The sequence below is a fragment of the Elaeis guineensis genome, chromosome 8 (genome assembly GCF_000442705.2).
Source record: "Elaeis guineensis isolate ETL-2024a chromosome 8, EG11, whole genome shotgun sequence".
Classification (NCBI taxonomy): Eukaryota; Viridiplantae; Streptophyta; class Magnoliopsida; order Arecales; family Arecaceae; genus Elaeis; species Elaeis guineensis.
In genome coordinates, this window is record NC_026000.2 from 16394127 (window position 1) to 16416740 (window position 22614).

The window sequence follows — 22614 nt, forward strand, 5'->3', positions numbered from 1 at the left end:
GGAGAATTATATAATGCTTTGTTCTACGTCACGGGACTGCAACGAGGCCAGAAAATAGAAACCCTTAAAATCGAGCCAATGTATTCTCAGGATGGGGAATTCACCAATTATATATGCACAAGACAACACAAGGAAATTAAATAATCCATTATAATTATGTAAAGTCATCAATTACAAGTTTGAGGACCAACAGAGCCAGAGCCACCCCGTAAAAGATGACTTATTAAAAAGCTCTCATGCAAAGTAATGCACAACTTCATCCAGTTAGTAATCACTCTCCTCCGCTACATAACACACATCAACCAACTACACAAACTATATTTTTGATCTAACTCGCATAATCTACCTATATCACACATTTAGGTTAAAGTCATGATGAAGCAGGAACTGGATCATTGCTAGACACAAAGGAAACTGCATCCTCTTTTGCTATGGCCACAAAATTTGCCGGAGCCACCGGCCGGGTGTCACCACGCTTCCCTTCCTTGCTTGTGGATCTGGCACCATTGCTTCCACTCTGATTGGTGTTCAGAGATAATCTTCGACTGGCAGCTCCATTTGCTGCACCAGCATTTGCACGAGGGCCCACAACCTTCTTTGGACCAGTAGGTCGGTTTGGACTTGGCCTCGAACCAAAGAGAGCTTCTTGTTCTGTATTTAGTTGCTCATGGAAACGCTTTTGATCCTGGCACATAAGAACAGTGAATGATATAGTGAGATCCATCAATACTCATTTAAGTCTTTAACTTATACATGTTTCTAGACTGGAGACCATTTACACGCCATACGACCTCAAGTCAAATTGGAAAAGGTGGAAGTCATTGCTTCAGTTAGGAGTATCATGATACTTTTAGAACTTAAGGGAGATGTCCTAACATGCAAGAGTGCAGAATCTAGGATATTTAGGATATCAAAAAGCAACCCGAAACCTCATATTCATAATGACTTCATGCAAGAACCCAATACCTCAATTTAGCATTGACAATGCAAATCTTAATAGCGGTGACATGATATAATCACCACTTTTCATGATACTAGAAAAAGCAAATACGAGATTATGTTTACCCGCAGTCTTCGTTTCTCTTCCTCTCTTTCATGCCTGAGCACAACATATTCATCTAGCATTGCTAGAAGAGGAACACCGTCATACATGAAGGACAAGCCACGATCTTCTTCCCATGTCCTGGTCTTTGCCACCAGAGTATCAACAAGAGCTAGCACAAAACATTTATTAGATTAGCAACTGGGTGAGCAGAGTAAAAATATCCAACCTTCAATCACCCAAAAAAGAGGGGTCAAACCTTCAATAGCTTTGATGACATGATAGCCTATTTTGGTTTTGATTGGTATAAGAAAGGATTATGTTGGAAACATAATAGTGTAATTATTTCCTGAAAAAAGAATTGCACTAGCCCGCTTTAAGAATTAATCTATCTGATTCCCATTGAAAAACCTGATGGGCTTTCATTTCAAATGTTCTCCTTTCCATGACCTTGACTTTACTCGTATGCTCATACAATCATGGGGAAAGGGCTTTTCCATAACACTAAGGCATGCCCATAAGCGAGACATCATCCATGCCAGTAAGGACTTCGCAAAACACAATTATGTATGCAGTTACAGGTGCAACAGTCACCCATTTTATCCACAGGTAAGCCCTATGAATTTGCACAATTACATGATGCATAAATCCATACAGAAAAACATGCACCTAGAAAGCAAAGATACTGGCAGTCCAATGGTTTTTTTCCTTTTCCTCTCTGCCCATCACACAGTAGGAAAATGGTCTGATAGTTTCAAGAAATAGGTTCTGAATGATTCCCATTATTAATAAGGTGAATTACAGTAATATTTCTTGATGAAAATTCTTGACATGCATTTATGGCATTTCTATCTGACATTACAACACATCTGTATTCCTCCCTGAAAGTAACATCCTTTACAAGAGGGAGGCTAATAAAGTCCAAAATTGTCATTGGGATCAAATAAGTACCTGGAATTTTATTAACCAAAATACGAGCTTTTTCTGCACGCTTGAGGTTTAAATGTGCACCTCTGCTTGAGCTATACCTGTTTTCATCCTGAGACAGAATGCTAGTGTGAGAGAGGAACAATTAAATGGATGTTCTGTAGGAAGTTTGTCAGGGACTAGCAGTATGTTGCTTGGGATTTCTATGCTATGTTCCTACAGTCATCTATTTCCTTCTGAGAAGAAAAACCTATTTACCCGGTTGTAGTCTTCTAGCCAGCTCTCTTCTTCACATGCAGACATCCATCTCTCTACCTTTTCTAATATTTCCTTTCTGCTCAGGGCCTCTTCTTTGGCTTTCAGTATATGGCTGTCCATGTCAGCTATTAATTCTGAAGGTTCAACATTTCCCGAGTCAATTAGAGCCATTATTTTCTCCTGGGCAACCACTGAGTCAATCGCTATGTGAGCATGGGCATAAATTTCTTCGAGTTCACTCTGTTTCTTTAGAGCTATTTCCTTCATCTTGCTGAACTTTAGCTGATCTAACCTTTCAACTTCAACTTCAGCCTATACATATAACAGCAAGCACAGACAAGGTTCAGCAGACCATTTGCAAATACTGGTAAAAAGTATAAAATGGTAGAGATTGTTTACTTGCTCAATCAGATCAAGGGCAAGAGCTCCTGGCACGGTGACCTCATATACTGTAGCAGACATATTACAGGTCACATGATCAAACAGACTCTGTTCTTCCATAGGGGTATCCATTAGATTCCAGAGGTCAGAAAGCTGAGCTGCTAATTGTTGAAGCTGAGTTTTGCATAAAAATCAGTTATCACATCCACATCAAATAATCATATAAAGTAAACAAAGTAAAAGTTATATTATCTGGGAAAACCATCTGTGAAATAACTCTTATGTAAATGCCCAAGAGTTACCACTGCATGAGCAGATGAGTTTTGTATCATGCTTCTTTCAGTTTTACTTCGACTGTATGATGCCATCTTAATTTACAACTCGGTATATAACCAGGATCAGGCAAATAAGTCCAGCTCATTCCATTAAGCATTCAAGGTCATCTAGAGCATGGATATTGTTAAATTGATAACAATGCTATAACGTAGAGTTGGACTTGATGTGTATGGCCTTTGCATATTGCATTCAAGATTAGTCACTCCTGGAGAAGACAAATTCAATTCCATAGCCCAACCATTTAAAACATATACAATTCTTAGTGGAGAAAACTTTAATTCTGCAACCTAAAAAATTAAAATTAAAAAAAAAAATCAACAAAATAATGTATCCATAGATCCAAAAATTAAGACTGGTGTTGTCTGGAGTTTGATAGTTCAAAGGAGCCCATCGAGTTTATAAATGCCAATCAAAGTGGTCGCTAGAAGTATATTATAAAGCTCTTCTCAAGATATCATAAAAGTTCCACTATGATGGGAGCTCTCTGGGAAATCCAGACATTCCGAAAATGGATTTTGTCAATAGAGATGTTTAAATGATGATTTCCTTGCTTTCCTCAGTGCCACTGGCAATATCTCTGATGAAAATACCGCTTTTGTTGTACAGCATCACATGAATCAGTTCCATTGTAACCTAAAAATTGGGCTTTTGGAGATAAAATGCCTTTAGCATCACATTTGAAAGACCACCTAAAATCTAATGATTTGACAGATCTTCCAAACAGGAAATTAAGCAGATGAATTGCTAATAGAAAGCTATCTAGCTTTTAGGATTCCCTTCACTCTAGTACAATGATTATCTCATCTCTCGCATGTTAGGATGTGTTAAACAAACACTTTCTTTCTCCCATTTCCCACCATCTAATTGTAGTTCCTCTCTAACAAGAAGTAGACAGGATGAACAATCAAGCCATAATTTTTAACCAGCAAAGAAATCTAGCATCCCAAAGAATATTGAAAATAAATATCCATTTTTGATAAACAATGTTTGCTCTCTCAAGTAATTAAGTCCACGAATTTATATAAATTAGCATTATATACCAAACTAAACAAACCTAAATAAGAGAAGAGGCTCAAACAAAATTGGGGATGTTTGAAAGAGGAAAAACGAAAACTGATATCACTTGAATAATCTCCAAAAAGTCTTGAGCATATCTGTCTGCAATCTAACTATGTTTTTAACTCATTGAATGGTATTGTAGCATATGACTGAAAAAAGAAGAGAAAAAATGCCTGTGGGTGGGGCAAATATTGAGGACTCATCAATATTGCTGGAACAAACCATACACCATTATCGTATGACAACAATATGATAGATGCATACAGTATGGCAAGGTACATATGTAAACCATATAGAGGTAGATTATAAAAGAAGAAGAACTAAGGCAACTTAAAGCCAAATTTGAGAGGATGGAGTTAAGCAGACTAAGCATCATCACTTTGTGACGTAAAACAATCATTAAGCATATGCAGCTTGTGGAGAAGAAAAGACAACTAATGATAATTGATGCTTCAGAAAATAAAATGAAATGACAATCAAGGTATTTGACAGAAAAACCTTATGATTCTGTGATCAAAATCTTTCTATGTTTTTTTTCTCAGTGGATTCCAGAACTAGAACGTAGAAGCTAAGTCTAAGAATTGCCAATCCTTGTCATTAGGAGTCAAAAGTTCTGCAATAGAACATAAAATTAAAGTACAGATATATGCATGCATCCTCTGTCAATATTCATTTTCCTTGCTGCAAAGTTTATCTCAATGAAGAGTCGACAAAAGATGATTGTCCACACAAAGGCCTTGATTTTCCCAATCTTCCTTTTTCCAACAGTAGTATTGCATGGTTATATCGATTTACTTCTTACAGAAGAAATATGCATGTTTATCTGTATAGCATGAGACATGGGCTTCACTGTCTCGTTGCTACGTCACTTGCCTTTTTTGCAACAAAGTTGTCCGTACTAGTTATTGAAGATTTTGAATGACTGAAATCAAGAGCAGACTCATGTTTGAATCGTTCAAATTTCTTTGATACTCAAACTTGAAGTAACTAATAAAAATAAATATATAATCCTTAATTGATAAATTCAGGTGCTAAACTGAAAATTGCAAAAAATGATGGGAAGAAATATGTATACTAAAAGAATGAGGTATATATAAAGTTAACAGCTAAAACGTTGCACACAGAATATGTGCATGACTAAATGTAGGACACAGGGGAAATGGTAGATGGCTATGCAGTAAGATAAGAGAGAAGAGGGTCAGGAATATGTCAACAAGAAGATACATAGGAGTTGCACTCATTGAGTACAGAGAAAACAGATTTTGAGGGCATGGGCATGGGCATGTGCAAGAAAGACTTGAAATGCCCCAACAAGAAAGGCTTGAATTCATATTGACAGTTTACAAGATGCAGGGGAAGACTTGAGATTTCTATAAGAAAGTTGCATTAAAAAAAAAGTTGGCGGTCATGAAGTATATATTTGCAATAGGAATGCATGACCAAGAATTACCTACAAAACTGAAACCAATAGTTGGGTATGACTTGTACAGTACTTTCCATGCTAATTGACCCACAATATGACATTAGTGTCACGTACTATGTAAAATGTTCTTCCAAAGAGCTATAGAAGATAAAGCACCAATGGCATGTCCATAATATGTAAAACTAAGTCAAACTTGTATGCAAGAAAATTGCAAAAATTACCTTTTGCAGTCTCATCTTTTTATCTTCTTCAAGTGCTACAACTGTCCTAGCAAGCATTGATAAGGTATCATTACTAATGCTCTTGGATTGCACACCAACAGAGTCATCTAAGCTGGGATGAACTTCAGTTATAGTACTATAGAAATCCATCCCCAATACAGCACAGAGATCATGTACTGTGCTTACAAGGTCAAGAACTTTGTGCAGCCTATCACTCTACCAGAACAGCATTGCAGATGTTAGAACATATTTTGTGATCTTAATAAAATAAGTTAGCATTACCAACATCAACAGGAAAAGCAAAATGAGACCTTTTCTTTTTGAAGTTCCTGGAGTTGGGTTTGGTACTCTTCTAACTTTTTCAAGGACAAATCATCCTCATCAACTGTAGGTGTCCCTACCAGCTCTCCAATTTTTAAATTGCCAGCAATTTCACCACATATTTTCTGAATTTGCGACTGTATATCAGCAAACTCCTTTATCCTCTCCTCTTTCTGCTTGCCTAATTGTTCCAATGCTGGTGCTATAGCTGCCAACTGCTCTTTGATTGTGCCCGATGACTCCTCAGGCTGTGGTACATCAAGAAACAGCAGTGAATCAGCTCAACCTAATGTTTAATTATACAAACTGTATCACATAATTATACATTATACCAATGTCCTTTTACTTTTAAAAAGTTGTGAATGCATGTGTTATGCTTAGTTCCATATAAATTAAAGATACAATATAACAATGTCTTACAGCACATCCTTCGAAGTAGACATCAACAAAAAGTGAAGTGCAGTAATTACAAAAAGAAAATTTGCCATTTGCAAGATCAAGATATGAGTGATAGATTGTCTGAAAACATCAATATTAACTTGCTCTAGGTAGAGGGATAACCATATAATCAGTATAGCCAACTCCAAAAACTCAATAAGGGGATGTTTTAGAATACATGCATAAGTTGAAACAAAAATGGCATGACCATGCCTATGGATACATCTGTGGGAGTGTCAAACCATACCAAGGGCTAACAGATGTTTTTGAATAAATCTATGTAGTTCGGACGTTTGATTCAGAATGCCGACAAAAATGGAGTGAGGGAGAAGAAAAGAGAGGGAGAGAGGGGGGGAGGGAAGGAAAGAAAAAGGCCGGCAATAGCCGACGGTGGCCCACTGAGGCCTCCGAGACTCCACGATCCTACATAAGATGAGAGAAGAGAGAGAGATAGAAAGAGAAGGGAGGAAGGAAGATAAGAAGAGGGAGGGGAAGATTGTGGGGAGGCCATCAAAGGGCCACCGGGTGGCTGACGAATGGCCCAAAATAGCCTTACAGCCGTCACAAATTTGAAACAAATACTTCACCCTGGTTTCATCGTATTTTCTAAAAAGCACAATACACAATGAAGCTGGCAATGGGTTTGCTGGCTTCACATCCCAGCTGCCTTCCCCTCCCTCTTCTTCTCTTCCTTCTGCTCTCTCTCTATCTCTATCTGCTCTCATTTTCTCTCATGGAGGACCGCGGAGCTTGGAAGGCATCAGCAACCTCCATGGCCCTACGGTGGCCACTGTTGGCATCTCCGTCGGCCTCTCTTTCCTTTCCTCTCTCTTTCTCTCTCTTTTCCTCCCCGATTCATCCCTCATTTCTGTATCGGTTCGGACCCGGTATGGTCTAATATAGGGGCATTCCGACTTATACCACCAGCCGACGGACACGGGGTCCAGTTTCGAGTCGACAACCTTTGTTAAGGGTGTTGTTGGTTACGTAAATAAATATTTATACGTACATATTAAATGGTTTGGCACAACTTATTATAGGTAAAAATCAAAACATAGTCCGGAGAGTGTACAGATTGTGTATTGACATTTGATTAATTAAGCTAAATTTCAAGATCGCCTTAAGTGCATTGCTTCTTACACCACAATGCACATCGAGGACAAATATATTTTCAATGGATCTTGAAAAAAGGAAATACAGCTAGATGCACATGATCAAAATTTTTGTAGTCATTCAAATCAATTTTAAAAAGATTATAAGATCTTTATCTAGTCGGAGATAGATGCTAGCGCAGGAAGATGATGATACTGAATGGTAAAAGAATCAATCAACAAGTGCCACATCCGATGATTCAAAGTATTGGCGCATAAGAAATTAACACCTCGGAGTGCAATTACACATTGTTAAGAGAAACAAAATGCAATATTAATTTTTACTCACAGTGTTGACATTAGTCTTTTCTTCAAGGGCAGAAAGAAGTCCCGCAAGCTCATTTTTCGCATCAGCCAAGCTCTGCAGAAGGACATCCCTTGAGCTTGAAGCTTGATCAACTTTCCTCTTGTAGACATCCAAGCACTCCTGCTCTAGTTGAAGAAGCATTTTATCTCGTTCCTCTTCATTCTCACCAACTTCATCCCATATTAGCTAAAACAAAAGGAAAGCAATTTGATCAACCTCATTACCTTCAATTGTAGCATAAAAGCAGTAGCATAAACTCAATTACCTGCAATTGCTGCAGCAAAGATCCACAGGTAGTTTCACCAGATACAGGATTTTGAGTACCTCTGATTGCCATTATAGCTCAATGTGACCTGCATTCAAGGAAAAGCTAATAAACAATGTTGTTGCAGCTGCATGGGAGTAGATGGGAAAACAAAGAAATAAGAACAGAGATCTGGATCTATATACCTTATTAAACCAAAAGGACAGAGATCTCTGGCAAGCCTGTGAATGATATGCTTGCTTGCCAGGTGAAATTCAAGATAGATACATCACCTCGGGAAGATCAAGTTCTGCAGAAACAGAATGAAGCCAGATACAGTTAATAGATAGGCAGGAAAAATGAATACATTAAATAATCATACAAAATATTTAATTCTGCTCGCACAAAAGAGACCACATATAACTTTCTTTAAGTATTAAACGACAACCGTCCAATTCTCATCAGAAGGGTAGCAGGGTTGGGCCTCTCGACAACCAGCTACGTGTCCCGGCCTGACAACCATACCATATGCTATTGAAACAATAACTAAATTTGTTGCTTGGTTCACAAAATAAATTATCCTAGGATCATCTCCGCATTAAATTGCACGTCAGTGACTCATTAATCTCATGTTTTACAATTATACACCCAGTGGTTCCAGATGGCGATACCATTAACTAGACTTTAAGTCAAATCTTCGGTTCTCGTGGATTTAAGCTTACTAGAGAGTAAAAGAGAATAAGAAAAAGACAAACTCATCTAGCAATTCATCCAACCACAACCAATCCCACCACGTAAGCCTAGCCATAACCAAATTTAACTCTAAATTATAAAAAATGTACTAAAAATTCAGTAAAAATAAAGAGAAGTCAAGATCAAAAACAAAAGCTTCAAACCTGCTCCAAAAACTACGCATCAAAGATGCATCCTGCTCAGTCACGAGATCGAAAGCAACAGCAACAGCATAAGAGCATTTCAACAGCAGAAACCCTCAAGAAAACCTCTTTGCATCAAAAACCACCATTCGTGCAACTCAAAAAACCACATCCACTGCAAATATAGCATGAGAACATCGAGATCTCGATCTCCACCAACTCGAGATAAATGTGGTCAGAAAAAGGCGAACAAGAGTAGGAGTTCACGAGATCACGAGAAGAAAGAAAGCTCCAGCTCGCCAACGCAAGGGGAATGCGAGAAAAACGGCTAGAAAGCTCACCTGGGAGACAATTGCAAAGCTAGGGCTTCGAGATCTTGCGTTGGGATCAGAGGGATCCTTTGTTTCTCGGAACTGAAGCAAAATGCGATTGAGAGAGGGGGGGGGGGCGGGGGGGGGTGGTGTGGTGAGGGCACAAAGTGGAGAGGAGCGCAGCAGTAGCCGGAGCGCTGCTTCTGGGTCATGGGACGGATGTAAAAGGGCCCATTGACCACAGTTGACTGGTTCACCTCGCGTATTTCGGCGTTCGCAGGCATTATCGTCACCGTCCAATTAGTGGAATCCAATGGCCCTCTGAATCGCAACACTCCGTGCGTCGCGATCGATGCGAGCAGCCACGTGACGCGAGTGCTCGGGAGGCCTACAAGAAACGCGAGATATTTCAGAAACCGATATAACAAGAACCCAACTCTGCACCCCAAGGTAGCGTTTGGTTGGGCTTATTCCATTTTATTTTTTCAAACCCACTATGAAATGACAGTGAAATCTATAAATTTTACAAGATCAAAAATATATTAATTACATCTTATTTTCTTCTACTTAATTTAAATTATTCTATATTTCATCATGAAATAATTTATTCCAAAAAAATGATAAAAAATAATTTCATCTTATTCTAGTTTAAAGAATAACAATATATAATTTCGATAGACCTCACAAATTTTCAACCAAATATAAAATTGGAATAGAGATGGTGAATAGATATTTTAAAAAATTAATATTTTTATTTCAGATATATCAAAATGACTGCCAAACACAACCTAAAGTTGTGAGTTCTGTAAGTATGCATATGGCTGCGATACAACTGATTAGGCTATAAAACTAATCTAAACCAATTATTCTGATCTATTTTGGGTCGAAATTTTTTACATTCAATCTGGTTTTGATGTTGAATTTTTTGAAACTAAAAAAAGATACAATCCACATTAAATTTAAAAATTAAAAAAAAACATCTAAATTGAACTAAACAATAAATAATTTTTAATATGAAATGAATGAGCAAGCATATGGAGACACTCAAACATCAAATGCCCCAAGCTCTTGCTATCGAGCTCAACCAAAAAATCAATGAGGATTAGTTGTTTTAAAGTGAGAAAGCATCATCTAAACAGTTGATATGGGACTAAATAGAACCATCACTTTAAATCTTTCTATCAGATTTCTCTGAATCTTGTCTTTTTGATCGATCATCAACAACCATCTAGGGATCTGATCCCAAAATGAAATAATGTGCACTTTAAGCTATTTAACTTCAGACCCCTTTGTGCTCTCACCTCTCCCTCACTCTCCTCAACATCCTTATTGCTCGACTCCCTTCCCACCATCATCCCTCCTCCTATGGAGAGCCTCTTCTTCACTCTCCTTAACATCCTTGCTACTCGGCCCTCTTTCCGCCATCATCTCTTCTCTCACGAACATCACCCCTCTTCTCCCCCACTCTCCTCCCACCATAGGCTCCCTTACTACTATAACTATCGTGAGATCTATCGTAATATTTTTTAAGACACTTTTATGTGGGCCCATGTCATCAAGAAGAGCCACTCCCCTCCTCCCTAGGAGAATCCTTCACCTTGCCTCCTCCAACCCAAAACTTTTTTTTCTCCCCTTCCCTCTTCTCAGCCTTAATCCCTCCTCTTTCTCGTATTTTATGTCTCCAAGTCTCTCACTTTGGTACTGGGACTAAGACCTTATAAGTCTTTTTATGCCTCTCCACAGCACCATCACCTCCATGTACCTCAAATCATTCTTAGCCATTAATTTTTCTTGCTAGAGTTAGCTCTCTCAAAATGATGTCTTAGGCACTTTGGTCCTTCAAAATACTATAAATTCTTAATTTTTTTTTTTCTTGATTACTTTGTATATGAATACAAATAATTCTTCAACTACTAAAATATATGTGCGTGCACAGACACATTTAATAGTTCCTTTTCTTATCCACTTCCTCCACTGCAAGCCATGACAGCTTTGGCTCATCTTCGATCTTCGGGTGGAACTAATAAATCAAATCAAATTAAATTAATTTTTCTAATTATTTTGAATCTATTTTCATATTAGTTCAATTTTAATTTTGATTTTAAAAAATTAATTTAAGTTAGTTTAGTTTCAAAATTATTTTTAACCAACTTGACTTGAACTGTTCAAGTCCCTACAAACATGATAGTGAAATAGATAGAGATGCCTCATTCCGTCCGATGATCTTTAGACACAGTCCTTTATATTTTCTATCAGACAGTAAACCATTAACTTCAAGCAACATATTTATCCACCATATCAAGTGTTTTTTAATTAAATAATAACTTCCTGCCCTTCTAATTCGAGCAGAATGAACCCAATATGTTTTTTCTATCTTAATAAAAAAAAAATGCTAAAGGGCAAGGGTCCCATATAATCCTCACAATTCACATAGAAATAAAACTATTCAAAAAAATATTATGATCGTGACCTTACAGAATTATTAGAATCAAAAATATTAAATTATTAAAAATATTAAGAACTTTAATGTGTTCCTATATATCTGTATCCAATTTTTCTTACATCTTCTTATAGTATAAATATCTATTATTTTAATTATATTATAATAAAAAAAATAATAATTGTATTTAAAATATTTTTTCAAAAATTTTAAAATATATATTTTATTTAAAAAATTATTTTGAACATATTTTTAATATAAAATTGATCAAAAATTTTATAATTAAATTAATTTTTATATAAATTTAATAATTATATCTTAGGTCGTCGTGTGATTCCTGCGCGTCACTTTTGGTAGTGAATTTTGTCGCCACATGTGATATGATGGGACCCTCGGAGTGCGGCACATGGGTAGTTCACGTGGTTTCGTACAAGACGTCAATCATAGGCGTAAGCCTAGATTTTTTTTTTTTTTTTTTGATAAAGGTAAGCCTAGATCTTTAAAGGAGAGGTACACAGCTTGATGGAATTTTGACCTTGCTGGAACCACTGGCTTTTTTTTTGGTAGAAGGAACCACTGGGTTTTTAATCTAGGCCTCGCATCAGACAAATCCTCTAATCAACTTCCACGGCTTTGATACGTGCATCCAGCATGACATGACAGGGACAGCCAGTACCGTGTCTCCTCGCAGCAATCGGGTGATAGACATTCGACTCGACCAACTTGTTTCACGATACAATACATCGACCCATTTAATGCACAGGTGGCATGAGTAGCAAATATGGTTGAATCCATTATATTGCACTGAAAACAGTCAGCTCGGCGCATTGATTTCTATCCATAATATATATATATATATATATAATAAAAATGGAGTTGATCATGTGATTAAATAGGTAAAGGCCCAATCTTGTCCTTTCCATCTCCTACACTCGCCATACCCGGGCTCACCTCCAGCAGAAATATATCTTGCTCTATGCTTCGCGACATTTATTAAGCTCACCACTTTGAATTCGCCTCTGCTAAATAAGCTGTGGCCACAAGATCATGGATGTGTCTTCTCAGCCTAATCCTTACTCTTTTTTAGTCTTTGAACATTTGTCCCAAACTACTTTATGTTTGATATGAGATGATCTATCCAAGATCGATAGAGATAATAAAATCATCACATTTGATTACATCATCATGATCCTACATAATAATAATAATAATAATTTTAAATTACCTTCGCTATTCAAATCATCCCCCAACTTAGTAACGAAATATCTATCTTCAAAGTTGGAAATTTAAGATCACTCCGAAATAATAATCTTGAACTAAAATATAAGAATAAAAATATCTTCAATCTACCAAAAAAATTAATATATTAATATATTATTAATATATTATATCAATATTATATATATAATATAATATTATATATTATGTATTATATATATAATATATATTATATTATGATATATTATTAATCATATTATTGTCATATTTTGATTCAGTAATAATTTTAAATTAAAATAAAATTATCTTATTATATTTAATATTTATATAATAAAAATATTTAATATATTACTTCTATTTATCTTATTTTTCTAATCGAAATAAATATTTATATTAATAAATAATATATTATAAATGTAAATAAAAATATGAATTCTATAATAACAATTAATATATTTTTATAGAATTAATAATTTATAAAAATAATAAATATATTTTTATAAAATCGATTAATTATTAATATATTAATAAATATAATAATATTTATTTATAATATATTATATATGATTAATAAATATATTTTTATGAAATATATCATAGATGATTTTGATATTATATGACCAGTGATTTTGAATTTACATAAAATATTAAAAATTATTCATGGATACCTGAGAATCTTTAATCGCTGAACCATGATCTACCAGCACAATGATTTTAGATCATTGGTGATCAGATTATCACAGAATTTGGATCATTGATGATCTTAGATCACCATGATAATCCCATTTGAATCGCCAAACGGAACCTATAGATATATGAAGCATAATATAATATCTTGGAAGCATATCTACTGTATATATACATGCACATGCTTGCGCATGATAAGTGCACAAACTGAAACTGTCAAATGTATCTTCTACTGATGAAATAATTTGCCTATCCTGAATTGCTGCTAACCAGCAGCAGTTACTGGAGTATGAGCAGAAAATTTTTGGTCCCAATGATCCTGCACTAGTCCAAGCTTTTCTTCCATCAGAGTCACTCCCATCTTTTGAATTTGGGTTCTCAAAGCCTTCCAATAATGCTTCACATCCAACCTTTAATCAGCCCGTCATGCCATCGATCTTTGAACGTGTGGACCAAAATGTCTCACCTAATGGCTTCACTTTTCGTGCTCGGTGGGGCACAGAACAGCAAGTAACAGAGAGCAACGCTTTCAGTGTCATCTCCTCAAACGGGAATGCAAGTGGTATGGACAGATCTTGAGAGTTAATTTGCTCTGATTCATCAAAAAGGAAAACAAATCCTGGAGTTGCAAATCAAGGCGGTCTTAATTATCTGGAAATATGAACATGAAATGGGAATTTGGTATACTAAATGTTTTGGATAAGGATGTTCTACGGTATAGGAAATGGGTGGTGGTTTGTGGAACTGCAAGGTGGCATTGATATTTGTTACATGAGCTAATAATTTTTAAGTTACAGGAGACTTTGGTGAAGTCATTATGTCAAGGGTGAGCTGATGCTATCAAATTATGATGTTCACTGATTTTGTAAGCTCATTGAAACCAAATCCAGGTGTCCCCGCGATTCTAAGCGTGGATGTGCAACAAAATTGTGATGTTTCATGTTTTTCTAAGTTCATGGAAACAACAACTACGTATCCCTGCAATTTCGTTGTTTGCGTGTGGTTTAAAGTGCAATATGTTTATTTTTTTGAGAAAAAAAGTGCAATATGTTTAATGTGGACTGAATTTGTTAGCTAACACCAGTACCATACTAGGCATACCAATTTATATCACTATACAGTCTTATACCATAATGATATTTTGTACGTCTTGTTGTTTTGTACTGTACCAAATATTGATATTATAAAAGATAGTATTGATACAAAATCTGATATCAAGATAGCAAATCTTGAAGTAGAATCACTCAATTTACATTAATCTTGCTTGTATTTCAACCTAAAAACTTAGTGCTGCTTCCCTAAGTCATCAAAATCTTTTGGCTAAACACAGACGAAGTTCTTATAGTTCTGACGCAAAGATATTATAGGCCTTGGGCTATTGATCGTGCATCAAGCGTCTGTTTCAATGAGATAAGGTGTAAGATAGGCTTAGATGACTCTCCTGGAAGCTTGTTAACTAAAAAGACGAGCAGTTCAGGTGAAACCTTGCGTCAAAGTGGTGGTTGACCGGGTCTCGAGATATTTAAGGTCAACCTTCTAAGACATTAGGATGTGCGACTACTTTCTGGATGCTAATGATCCTTTGTTGCAACAAAACCAAAGTCCCAACGAACTGGAAGGTTAGGAAGAGAATATCATGATCCATACGAGAAGTAGCAATTTTTAATGAGAGATTTAGAGGGTTTTCTAATGGAATCATTTCAGATGGTAGACCTTTGCATTCGTATATGTGAAGCCAGCCGGTTTTTCAGTCACAAGCGTGAAGGCAAAATGAAGGTTGGCGAGGTTATTTACATTTCTTACTCATCATTCATTAATTACACCAACATTCCGGATCTTCTCTTGTTCCTGTTTCAGTTTGATCACCCACTCTGTTTAAGGGGTTTCTCCTTCTGAGAGACCGTACAGGTGATCTCACTAGAACAACACCGGTGATGGAACGGTATTGGACGCACCACTCGGAACCAATAACGTGAGTTTATGATCTAACTTTATACTTCTACGGGAGCTCTATTGATGCTTCTTGCACTGCAATAATCCCTCATAGAGGGTATGATAGCATTTGATGGCCTAAATGAGATCACTATAGTAATTTACAATAATCTAAGATAACTGATGATTTAAATCCTATAATGATTTAATCATTAGTAATTTAAAAGAGTGTTTGAGAATCAAAATGAAAATGAAAATCAAACTGGCTTGGAATCGAAATCGAAATCAAAATGGACAAATCTTCCAAAATCGAAATTGAAATAGAAAATTGAATCCATAAACGAGAATAGGGATTGAATTCTATATAAATTGAACTATTTTCATTTCACCTCAAAATCGAAATGAGACTCCTCCCAACCAAACTATTGGAATGAAAGTCACTCATTCCAATTCTGACTTCAGACCCCACTCCCACCAACCAAACACCCCCTAAGATCATTATGTTGATAGACCATTATCCGATGATTTAAGATCCTTAGATATTCCTTTGTAATTTGTTTAACATTCTATGAAAATTTAAGATCACTGATTATATAATACCAAAACTATCCATAATATATTCCATAAAAATATATTTATTAATCATATATAATATATTATAAATAATATATTACTATATTTATTAATATATTAATAATTAACAAATTCTATAAAAATATACTTATTAGTCCTATCAATTAATAATCTTATAAAAATATATTAATTATTATTATAGAATTAAATTTTTTATTTATACCTATAATATATTATTTATTAATATAAATATTTATTTTAATTAAAAAATAAAATAAATATAAGTAACATATTAAATATTTAATATAAAGAACTAAAGATAAATCTTCCAATTTACTTTCAACTTAAAAACAACTTTTTAGATGAGTTTTATATAAAAATAGCTATCCATTTCAAACATAAATTAAAACCAACCATCTATTTTTGATTAAAATTACTCTTATACCCTTATATCCTTTAAAATACTGCAGTATTATATTATCCTAATGCAATATTCTTTTATAATAAAATAATATTACATTATATTAAAATAGATTCCTTTATAATAATGCAGTGTTACTTTATTATATTATATTAATGTAATATTTTTTTATAATAAAATAATATTATATTATATTAACATAATATTTTTTTTATAATAATACAATATTATTTTATTGTATTATGTTAATGCAGCATTCTTTTATAATAAGATAGTGTTACATTATCATAATATAATATTACTTTACAACTATAATATTACTTTATAATAATATAATATAATTTTATAATAATATTATATTATTTTATAATAATACATAACTATTTTATAATAATACAATGCTATTTTATAATAATATAATATTACTTTATAACTGCAAAAATAATTAGATCATTTTATCTCATTTAAATAACTATTTTTAAATTATATTTTAAATAAAAAAAATTTTACTTAAAATTTAAATGATTAAATTTAAACTCAATTGAATATTTCTCATTAATTTATCCTACTTAATATATATCATAAATATAATATTAAATATAATATAATATTATATATATAATATTTATATAATATATTAACGATCTATTGATATATCAAATTTTTTTGTAAATCACTATTTGAAGGTAAACTTAGATTCCTGACCTCAAAGAGATATTCCCTCATTAAATTGAAAGATGATTTGAAGAATAAAAATAATTTAAAATTATTACTATATAAAATCATTATAATACAATGATCTCATTACCTCCATCCCCACCGCTCTTAATTTTAGATGGATCACCCATCTATGGACCGCTGAATCTGTGCATTTGTTGGTTGTTCTAAGTTTGCATGTAATTGGAATCAATTGCAATTCGTGGAGACCTAAATAGATGAACTTTGCTCGATCTGTTTGGAGTCGAGGGTGTAAACTTGTTTGAATGTCACTGGTTGGCTATCAAATGTTTAGCAACTTAAGAAAAGGTGGGTAGGTTACGTATCCTTTGATGGCTCAAGTACCAGCTGATGAAGGTTTTGTCGGTGAGGTGAGTCAGTCTTTTTCATGGGAAAAGAGATGATGAAAAACAAGAAAAAAGAGGAAGGAGACAAAGAAAAAGAAGAAAAAAGAGAGAGGAAAAAAGAAAAAAAAGAGAGAGAGAGAGAGAGAGAGAGAGAATTTTTCTCTCTTTTCTCTCTCATCTCTGCCTTATCTCTCCATTTTCTTTCGCTGTATGAATTTCTATCTCTGGTTTCCACCACTAACCATCATCGAGTTTCCCTCCTCCCACCGATTTCCGATTTTATGATTGATTAGATTTGTTATATACATCTAGCTTCACTGCAATCACAAATGAAACAATTTAATAGTTCCAACACCATGCATTGTCATAATCTGTTTTTCATTCCTTCTAAAGTATTAATATAAACCAATATAAACAGACATTGTGGTTCCAAATACAAGCCATGATACATCACCTACAAAATATTGGTGATATAAGACTTCTGTGCGGTAACAATTCTGAGACGGAACGCGTAACCCAAAATAGCAGGGCAGCGTGTTGCTACTCTTCTCATGATAGTGATGGTAAAAACATTTTTAATACAAAGCTCTTCCTATTCGAGGGTAAATCGAATGGTTACTGAAGATAATATTGATTATTCTTTGGGTGAGATGTTGGGAAACATCCTTTACCAGAAATTAATAAAAAAAAGATAAGAGTCGATATATTTGATTAAAAAAATACTGTGAATTATAGAAAAATAGCACAATAACAAAGAAAGAAAAGAATACTGAGGTGTAGGCATCAGATGACGCAATCTGCAATTTCTCATGCAAAGCAGCTTGCCTGGATGATGACCAAGGTATCATCACTTTAAAAGACTAATAAAAATATTAAAATCAAAGCAAATCGATAGCTCTTGCTATGCGAGAAGGTCCTCAAAAAATGGCTAACAAGTACACCATCTCATTCTTCTTCCCCTCTCACAAAAAATTTATAAATAATAGAAATTTCTTAAGAACAACTTACTGTGGGAAGCTCGGTAAGCGGGTTGCCCATGGTAAGGGCAACCCGACCAGTTTTTTTCCCTCTTTTCTTTGTTAATATAGCTACAATCGAATACTTCAAGACCACGGCAACCGAAAACCCTGACCTTGGCACATGTAGCTAACCCAACAACCATAATAAAATCTACCATAATATTTTGAGAAAACAAAAACCTGAAATCAAAAGGGAAAAGAAGGGATAAACTCCTCATACCCGAAGGGCCAAGACGAAAACATTTTGCATGTATGGAGGGAGAAAGAGAAAAAGAGATAGAGCATCAAAGAGAATGAGATCTTGAAGGCAAAATTTAAGATCAAAGAGAATAAGAACATAAAGAGTACAATGAAACAGTTAGGTTCACATATTTCAATGAGCTCAACAAAAGAATATAAAGAATAAAAACGCTTGAAGTGCTAAGATCTTAGTTCTAACTATAACTTCAGAAAAAGTAATTTATTTAGACATTGGAACAATATAGAATCTCTGATCATTAACTAAAGCAAATACAACAAACTTCTCCCATGATTAGTTAAAAGCAAAATATAAGCAACAATAATTGATAATCCTTGTAATTCAAGAAGCAAAAAACTTAATTATCAAGTTCTCCTGTTTTAAAACCTTATCGATCAGGGTAGTTTAATAAAGCAATATCAAACAATTGAGACCCCACTAACTACTGTAAATTAATTATATATAATGAACAGCATGGTACCAACTATTTGGGGATATAGAGCTCAAAATCTAAAAAGTTTACTATCTATAAAAGATAGAATGCTGTGAAACAGGTACCCTTAAGCTTTTACTTGCAAGCAAACATGATAAGATGCATACATACAATTCTCATATTTATTGCAACCATCTTAGCTGATCAGGATAGGACTGTATGTGTCATGTTTAACAATAACTCCATGTTACATTCATTTCATCCTAACCAAAATATTTCAGTTATAATGTTGTAAACGGTTGAAATGATGAGAGCTATTAATTAATCTTAAAATGTTACTTGCAAAACATTCTAAATTTCCCAGAACTCATAAATACTCATAAATAATGGAAGAGTAATTCAGCAAACCACAGAATGAAGAGGAAAGATGACTACAAAACAACACATGGCATACAAGAACATGTAAAAATATTAAAATGTTGTGCTGTTATTTAACTCCACTGTCATATGATAAGAGACGAAGCTGATGACAACACTTAATTTCTGAGTTTGTCAGTTCCTACCTGCCAACAATGCATTCTGTAGCAAGAGGATAGTTAAACTCAGGTACATGTGGGTTCAAATGAATTGGCTGATGTAATATCATAATAATGATAATACAAAGCTTCAGACTGCAGACAATAAATTCAATTTTTCAATAATATTTTATTTAATTATCTGATTGAAATTACATCCATTACATGCAGACCATGCCACTTCACCCTAAAACCTAAAAGCTGGGTTGGAGATTCAGTTCAGGTTAAGTTGGCTTTTACCTAACTCCCTAAAAATGTAAGAGCTCCAAATCGTTTTCTGTGTAACATTTTTTTTTTTTTGAAAACAGTGAAAGCAAAATCAAATAAAATTGAAAGACTGATTATACAAATCTCTGATGCTTCAGAAGTATCTTATCGTGTCATGTGAGCTGCCGCTTCCCCAAGTAGGTTCTCCCTGCAAGCAGGGTCTTGGTTCCACAACACATCCATTTTGCAGATAAATCATCACTGGCATTGTCAAAATCCAATTCTTACATCGGAAAGGCCACAAGTTGTGTTTCACAAAAAAAACTTATCATTCAGGAACCAAACATTTATATACCAAATATGTATTTCTGTACTACAAGCAATGTTAATGAAACAACCTTGAAAGAAAAAACAAAAAAAAAAAAGGTAATTCTAATATCATCATTGGCAGCTGAAATTTCTTCAAAATTTCTCTTTTATTTTTTGGGAAAAAGCACGCATTCAATGCATAAAAAGATATAAGAGTTTAGATGTAGCCAGAATGTAATTGTTAATTACTATATTACATGCACATCAATGTAACATCATGATCAAAAAGGAAATAAAACCTTAAATAAGTCCATTGACATCATTTGAGTATTCGCAGCTCCAATTACGTTCTCCTTGTTTAGGACTTCGAGCTATGTACACCCCATAAACTTGGAAATATCATCATATGCAGCTCAAAAATACAATGCCACTTTTAAAAGATTGCCAAGGTTACTTAAAAGGAGGGAAGAAGAAAAGATCAATGATTATAGATAAACAACTAGAAAACAAAAAAAGAGACAACTCCAGAATGTACAGAGGCTCAGATTTATTTATCAGCTTCTTCTATCATGAATTTTCTGAAGCAGAACTGGCGTTTTTGAAGCTGTATGGATTCTCATCACAGCCAATGCATCCCAATTAAGCCCAACACGAACAAACAAAAAAAAAAAGAACACCTCGCTATTCTATCATTTTGAATTTTTTCTAAACAACTAATAAGCAAATTCCAGAAACATATGCAAATATTTCGTCACATCAGGTCATATCAAGAAATTGAACCATTCCCTTCATACGCATCATGCAAAATTATCAGAACATGCAGGTTATAACCATCGGCAACAATAGAGTATTTTAAGTAACAAGAACATAGTAACAAAAAAAAAGGAAAAAGAAAAAAGAAAAAACTCAATTCAAAACCGTTTTCCCCTTTCATCCGAATGGGAAATAACATCACAAAACAACTTAAATTCTAAACAAGATTATAGAGCTAACACACACTTACCCACAGGGGAAAAAATTTTCGATCACTTTTTCAGTTCATAATGCGATACTGGTCGGAAAGGAAATACCAAATGTCCAAACCTTTGATAGGCATCTAGTTGTGGCGAGAGATTTTTAGAGGCAAAAACATGGAAAAAGGAGCGATGCCTCCATAACTAGGCTCTCTCGGCAAACTAAAGCTCAAAAAGCTAAAGGTGTGGAGAGACAATTTTTAACAAATAGCCAGAAAGAAACATGATAGAAGATCTAAAATTTAGCCGTTACTTTGACACAGATCAGTCGTTAGAATTCGTGAACAGATCTGCAACACAGAACGGCGAATCCATATGGCACGAGCATTGGGGCTTCCGTCGTCACAAAGTTTCTCAGCAAAGCCCGGGGTGCTCCGTGCGAGAATTCGACGAAAAAACTAAGATCCAAAATATCTACAATCCAAAAAATAAACATTAATTCCTTCTTAATACGATGAATCGAAGAGGAAAGAAAAACGGAGAAGATCAAATATCAAAACTTTTGTCGATTATCAGAAGCACAGAATCGGGAGATTGGTTTCTTTCAAGGGAGAAAAACAGGTACTGCCATGAGATGGTACGAACAAAAGCCTCTACCTTTCGACACCCTTCAATGACCCTCGCCGGCGGATCCCTAGGACCGGAAAAACTACCCAACCAGAAGGGGAGATCACATCCGACGAAAAGAACAAGCAGCCTTTGTACCCTATTTATATATGTTTGAACAAACCCTAACCCTAACGGGAAATCAAGGACCGGATTGCCTGGCCGGGCTAGAAATTCATCAAACCGGGCCATTGGCCGGTCCAGTTCCAGCGAAAGATCGCTGTACAAACACAATGAGGGTATAAAAGTCCAGTTCTGCTTTAAAAAATATCAGATTGATCCAAAAAAATTACTGGATAAATAATATTTCTAATTTTTAAATTAATTCAATTTTTTTAAATAATTTTTAAATTATAAAATTTTAAACTTTAGTCCACGTATATTCTAAACCATTCTAATGTAGTTCTTTCATCTATTTTCAACTACTTTCTCTCATAAAAAATTCTAGCCGGCAATAATCAGTGCTAACGTGGTAAAAAATATTTAACGAATATGACATGACATAGATGACGTGGCATATGAATGATAATCTAGCATGATGGAAGAAAATTTTTATTTGCTGATATGGCATGGATGATGACATAG

The 22614-nt window shown here is 34.5% G+C and overlaps 1 protein-coding gene, 1 long non-coding RNA gene and 5 other non-coding genes across 7 annotated transcripts; all 7 read right to left on the bottom strand.

The window, feature by feature from the left end:
- Positions 1–132: 132 nt before the first annotated feature.
- Positions 133–9298, bottom strand: LOC105050008 (65-kDa microtubule-associated protein 1). The gene is made up of 11 exons (XM_010929848.4): positions 9005–9298; positions 8315–8418; positions 8130–8217; positions 7847–8050; positions 5959–6216; positions 5648–5863; positions 2627–2782; positions 2228–2539; positions 1994–2081; positions 1066–1214; positions 133–685 (listed from the first exon to the last, which is right to left on the bottom strand). The coding sequence occupies exons 3-11, from the start codon at positions 8199–8201 to the stop codon at positions 371–373; spliced, it is 1770 nt and encodes a 589-aa protein (XP_010928150.1). The 5' UTR covers positions 8202–8217; positions 8315–8418; positions 9005–9298; the 3' UTR covers positions 133–370.
- An 8669-nt stretch (positions 9299–17967) lies between these two features.
- Positions 17968–22102, bottom strand: LOC105050010 (uncharacterized). The gene is made up of 2 exons (XR_832934.4): positions 22021–22102; positions 17968–21837 (listed from the first exon to the last, which is right to left on the bottom strand). It is a non-coding gene; the product is annotated as an uncharacterized lncRNA (long non-coding RNA).
- LOC114914486 (small nucleolar RNA snoR109) lies at positions 18635–18726 on the bottom strand. The gene has a single exon (XR_003801743.1). It is a non-coding gene; the product is annotated as a small nucleolar RNA snoR109 (small nucleolar RNA).
- On the bottom strand, positions 19794–19898 carry LOC114914488 (small nucleolar RNA snoR97). The gene has a single exon (XR_003801745.1). It is a non-coding gene; the product is annotated as a small nucleolar RNA snoR97 (small nucleolar RNA).
- On the bottom strand, positions 20708–20820 carry LOC114914478 (small nucleolar RNA Z278). Its single transcript, XR_003801735.1, has one exon. It is a non-coding gene; the product is annotated as a small nucleolar RNA Z278 (small nucleolar RNA).
- On the bottom strand, positions 20945–21041 carry LOC114914477 (small nucleolar RNA Z223). The gene has a single exon (XR_003801734.1). It is a non-coding gene; the product is annotated as a small nucleolar RNA Z223 (small nucleolar RNA).
- LOC114914492 (small nucleolar RNA snoR134) lies at positions 21662–21805 on the bottom strand. The gene has a single exon (XR_003801749.1). It is a non-coding gene; the product is annotated as a small nucleolar RNA snoR134 (small nucleolar RNA).
- Positions 22103–22614: the final 512 nt, after the last annotated feature.

Bases quoted from the DNA above. Each gene is read 5' to 3' on its own strand.
- LOC105050008 (XM_010929848.4), bottom strand. From the start codon at position 8,201: ATGGCAATCAGAGGTACTCAAAATCCTGTATCTGGTGAAACTACCTGT. The intron at 2,783-5,647 runs GTAATTTTTGCA...TGCAAAACTCAG, and splicing joins AAAAGATGAGACTGCAAAAG to CTTCAACAATTAGCAGCTCA. The intron at 1,215-1,993 runs GTACTTATTTGA...GTTTTGTGCTAG, and splicing joins TTTGGTTAATAAAATTCCAG to CTCTTGTTGATACTCTGGTG.